Genomic DNA, 5421 nt, shown 5'->3' with positions numbered 1-5421 from the left:
CACTGGTGACAAAAAAGACAGAATGTTCTCACGAGCGTATTCTAAAGTGTAAAACATTGCTGTGTAAAATATACAAATATAAAATGTTTCCAGTTTTTTTGTTTTTTTTTAAACCAGGTTCCTCTTTAAAACAATAAAATCATAGATTGATGGAAAAGTTGCCGAGAAGCATGTTAATCAATCTTTCCTTCTCATTGATGAAAGTCTTTCCTCCTCCAGCGATGGACTTCAGCGTCCACGACGACGCCGGCTACGAGACCTTTGACCTTTCCGACTACTCGTGGAACGCGAGCAACACCACGGACTTCCGCGGTTGGGACTCTGACTTCTGCGAGGCCGGCGAGCAGGAGCTCGCCATCCAGGCCTTCCAGGTGTGCGTCTTCAGCCTGATCTTCCTGCTCGGCGTGGCGGGCAACGGCCTGGTGATCGCCACCTTCGCCCTGTACCGCCGCCTGCGGCTGCGCTCCGTGACCGACGTCTTCCTGTTCCACCTGGCGCTGGCCGACCTGCTGCTGCTGCTCACGCTGCCGCTGCAGGCCGCGGACACGCTTGGCGCCGGCTCCTCCGGCGCCCTCTACAGGGCGGCGCGCGCCTGCTACTCCGTCAACACGTACAGCGGCCTGCTGCTGCTGGCCTGCGTCAGCGTGGACCGCTACGTGGTGGTGGCGCGCACCCAGCAGATGCTGCGGCTGCGCGGGCGCATCCTGGCGGGCGGGAAAGCGGCCGCCGTCACCGTGTGGATCGTCGCCGTCCTCCTCAGCCTCCCACAGGTCCTCTACTCCGGGGAGGCGTGGCACGAGAGCGAGGCCTACTGCGGCGCCGTGAGATGCGAACGACTCAAAATGGCCACCTACGGCGCCATCGTGGCCGTCTTCTGCGTGTCCCTCGCCGTCATGGTGGCGTGCTACTCTCTGATCGCTCGGGTGCTGTGGGACGGGAACGCCCTCCGGCGCGGGAAGCAGTGGCACCGGCAGCGCACCCTGAAGCTCATGGTGGCCCTGGTGCTCGTCTTCCTGGCGTTCCAGCTGCCGTACACGGTGGTGCTGTCGCGCAAGATGGCGGGCCCGTTCTGCGGCCTGCTGCTGGAGTACGTCACCTGCACCCTGGCGTACGCCCGCTGCTGCCTCAACCCCGTCCTGTACGCGCTGGTGGGCGTGCGCTTCCGCAACGACGTGCTGAGGCTCGTCCGCGACTCGGGCTGCCGCTGTGGGCTGCAGCTGGCCGCTCAGAGCCTGAGCACCAACTCCATCTCCATCTCCTCGCCGGCGCCGGGGCTCCTGGCTGGCTCGCCGACGTCCCATGTGACTCAGTGGTAGAGCAGGGTGGTCCTTCCAAAATGGCTCCCGTAGCTGTGTGTGGATGTCAGATAGTCCTGATGGGAGGAGCCAACTTGCTCGGTAGCTCCTCCCATCAGTGTGTGAATGGGTGAATGATGTCATGAGTGTTAAAGCGCTTCGAGTGGTGGGAAGACTAGAAAAGATCTATACGAGTACGGTTCATTTACCATCCCTCGGACCCGGCCTCCCATCACTTTTCAGTTTCCGGGAACCTAATAATATTCATGCAGTGGACTTGAATTGTTAATAAACATTTTTTTTTTTTACTGTCGAGGGTTCTCCAGTATCCAGTAGATCATGTGATCAGGACGTCATGGATGTTTCTCTAGTCTCTGATCATGTGACTTTGTAAACAACCAATCAGTGTTTAGACCAATAGGAAGAGAGCTAGTGATGTTAGCAGCACCGCTAATGGAGAACCAGCAGGAGGAGAGCTAGTAACGTTAGCACCACCGCTAACGAAAAACCAACAGGAGGAGAGCTAGTAACGTTAGCACCACCGCTAACGAAAAACCAACAGGAGGAGAGCTAGTAACGTTAGCACCACCGCTAACGAAAAACCAACAGGAGGAGAGCTAGTAACGTTAGCACCACCGCTAACAAAAAACCAACAGGAGGAGAGCTAGTAACGTTAGCACCACCGCTAACGGAGAACCAGCGGAGTTTCACTTCAGGTGCATGATGATGCGTTCAGGCTCTGCTCAGTGTAAATGAGTTCTGGCTGAAGGTAAATGATAATGTTCTCATGATGCGTTCACTTGTAATCTAGTAAAATGTAGTGTTGGTGATGAACTAGAATAAATCCAGATGTTTTTACATGAATATTAAATAGATTTTAGGGTGAATCATGAGTTATATAACTGCTATTATACATCATTAAAACTAGAAATGACAAGATGTGTTTTAATCAATCAAAAAACTATTATTTCCTAATCAATTGAATCGTGTGTTATTATGAAGAAAAAACAACTATATCAAAGTAAAAAGATACAATTTCAAACTGTGATTTTCAAAGTGCTAAACAAATAAACTTGTTTATTTATGAGGGAAAATAAACTAAATTACCAAGATGTTTGCATCGCAGCTTTAAATAGACCTAAAACTCTCTTTACCCATATTCATTATTTCTATTAAGGATTTCTGGTATTCGTTAGTATTCGAATAGTATTGTCCTCTTTTTTTGTAATAATACTATAGTAAAATATTTGTTTTGGAACAAATGTTATTACTGCATTTTTGGCATTGAAGGGCAGTTTTTTCTCATGTTTTGCCTTTTTGAATAAAATGTATACGAATGTTTTGGTTGAAAAGTTGGAGAAACTAAATCTGTAGTTGCAGTCATGAGCTTTAAATACTTAATAAACATTTAGTCACAGTGACATCACTTTATGCCCCAAAAATAGTCAAAAGTATTCACAAAAACCCACTTTATTTGTTGATTTTCAGCCATCAGGCGACACAAAGCAGATGTCACAGAACTCAAGCGTGTTTTCATTTCAAGGAACCGAAACCCAACTCAATGTTCTCCCGTTGTTTCAAGTAGAACTTGACTTTCAGGAGACTTTTAACATTTTATATTTGAGCCTTTTGTCCTTCAGAGTTGTTCTTTTTATAAACAAACTTTCTTCTGCTCTCAGAATAATTCTCAATACTTCTTTAGATGATCAAACGTTTAGTTTTGACCTCATGTCCTCTTAGGTCATGTCAAAGTTAATGTGTACACAAGTATACACGGTGTGTATTTGTGTTAAATGAAGAGCTGCAGAGTCCCTGTGATTCTGTAGCTTCTCTTCACTAAACCTCAGAGCCTTGAGAACAGACTCATGCTGCAATGTGGCGCTTTGGCCACTAGGTGTCAGTGTGATGCAGCGATGTCCTTTAAAAGAGACACTCTTTGTCTGTGTCTCTTTTAAAGGACACAGGTTTCACGTCATCTCTAGAATGATATATATATTATGTTATTTACGACGTTCACAGGCAAATTTATTCTTTAGAGAAAACATCCCCGATAATGATTTTGTATGTAACAATGTACAAAAGTACCATTCCCTATGATCTTATGATTTAATATCACAAATATCGCAATATTGCACCATCAGTATATTGGATAGTCTTTCTAAATGTTTCAGGTGACGTGGAAGCTGCTCTTCACATTCATTTTCAGTTTTGTCCAACCATCAACCCAAAACCCAAATAAGTTCAGTTTAATATCGAATAGAACAAAGAAAAGCAGCAAATCCTCACAGTTGAGAAGCTGAAACTTAATATTAATCTAATAATCAGGTTAGTTCTCTGTTGAACGACTAATTGTTTCTTCTGTCTCATAACTCATAATCGGTTTCTTTGAGTTTTAATAGGATGTGTGAGAGAACTCCACGACCTTAAACAGTCTCACGTCATGAATCTGATGCATTGGAGAGAATTCTGTGGATGTTTGGATGTGGATTGTATTTTTATTTATTTATTCATCATTACTTTTATCTAAATTCTAACTTCCCTGTAAGTCCCTGAACGCGTCGCGCTTCATTAGCTCCCGCGTGCCGCTGACCAGGTGTGTGAGGTGTCGGTGTGACGCTCATTACTTATGAATGTTCACCTTCCAGTCGAACTCACTGCAGCAGCGGAGCCGATGACGTCATCGCCGACACACAGCTGATCATCGTGATTAAGCACGTGACCCTCTGGCATTATGGTCTGTTTGTCATAATAAAAGAAAACCTAGTTAGCTAAAGTTACTGTAAGGAACTTTTAAATGGTCCAGAACCAGTCTGAGTAATCCTGGTCCTCTATAGACCTCAGTCTAGTCCTAATGTATAGCCTGGATCACATATTGTATGCATAGCCTGGATCACATACTGTATGCATAGCCTGGATCACATACTGTATGTATAGCCTGGATCACATATTGTATGCATAGCCTGGATCACATACTGTATGCATAGCCTGGATCACATATTGTATGCATAGCCTGGATCACATACTGTATGCATAGCCTGGATCACATATTGTATGCATAGCCTGGATCACATATTGTATGCATAGCCTGGATCACATACTGTATGCATAGCCTGGATCACATATTGTATGCATAGCCTGGATCACATACTGTATGCATAGACTGGATCACATATTGTATGCATAGACTGGATCACATATTGTATGCATAGACTGGATCACAGCCTTGCACTTTTTTGCGAGTGGTACATGTTTGTACAGTGTCGGCGATGCAGAGAACATCTGGTTAAGTAACTTATGGATGTGTTGGAAGCACTCATAATTATATGACAGTGTTATTAGTACACCAAACATATCATTATTATAGAACATGATTAAGGTGGACTCATGATGAGAATACAGAATCACACACAATTTATTTTCACTGCTTCAATTGATTTAATTTCTGATTATGAATAATACATACATACTGATCCGCCCACACACATATTCAAACTCCTAGTTGTATGGAAATATATATATATATATATATATATATATATATATATATATATATATATATATATATATACACATATATAGTACATGATACATACGCGCATACAGTACATATATCCTCATATGTATGTATTCATTCGTATCCATTAGATACTCTTTGGGCTTGTTTTTATCTGTTTTAAGCCTACTACCAGCAGGCACATTTAAATAAATATACATCTGATTGATTTGGGTGATGACGCACTTAAAATTAGCCGATACATTTTCCCAACACTGACGCATTTAAAAGTTACACGTATACGTTCAGGCAACAGAACTTCTTGGTTAAGTTCAAGTAAAAGATTGTGTTTTTGGGGTTAAAATAAGTAAACATACTTTTGTGTCCCTTAAACATGACAAGTGGTCTCCTGGGTGAAAGTCCCGTGTTTGACTCATCCATTAATGGACTTTGATTAAACGTATGTATCAAATACAGAAGAAAATATGTTCCCAGAAAATCAATCTTTAAAATTCTCTTTCTGTCGGTTGAAGTCACACGTGCCTCCCCGTACATGGAGGCACTAGGACCCAGAGAGCTCCGCGCTCTCCGCTGCGAGGACCAGCGCCGCTGCTGCCGCCTGTCTCTCTCTCT

At 43.9% G+C, this 5421-nt stretch overlaps 1 protein-coding gene across 1 annotated transcript; it reads left to right on the top strand.

Moving 5' to 3' along the window:
• Window positions 1-221: 221 nt before the first annotated feature.
• Window positions 222-1316, top strand: ccr10 (chemokine (C-C motif) receptor 10; the record flags this gene model as incomplete). Its single annotated transcript, XM_079237949.1, has 1 exon — window positions 222-1316. The coding sequence occupies one exon, from the start codon at window positions 222-224 to the stop codon at window positions 1314-1316; it is 1095 nt and encodes a 364-aa protein (XP_079094075.1).
• Between the last annotated feature and the right edge of the window lie 4105 nt (window positions 1317-5421).

The sequence above is a fragment of the Taurulus bubalis genome (assembly GCF_910589615.1).
Source record: "Taurulus bubalis genome assembly, chromosome: 2".
Classification (NCBI taxonomy): domain Eukaryota; kingdom Metazoa; phylum Chordata; class Actinopteri; order Perciformes; family Cottidae; genus Taurulus; species Taurulus bubalis.
Note: the sequence above shows the minus strand (reverse complement) of the source record. Positions and strands in the feature narration are given on the sequence as shown.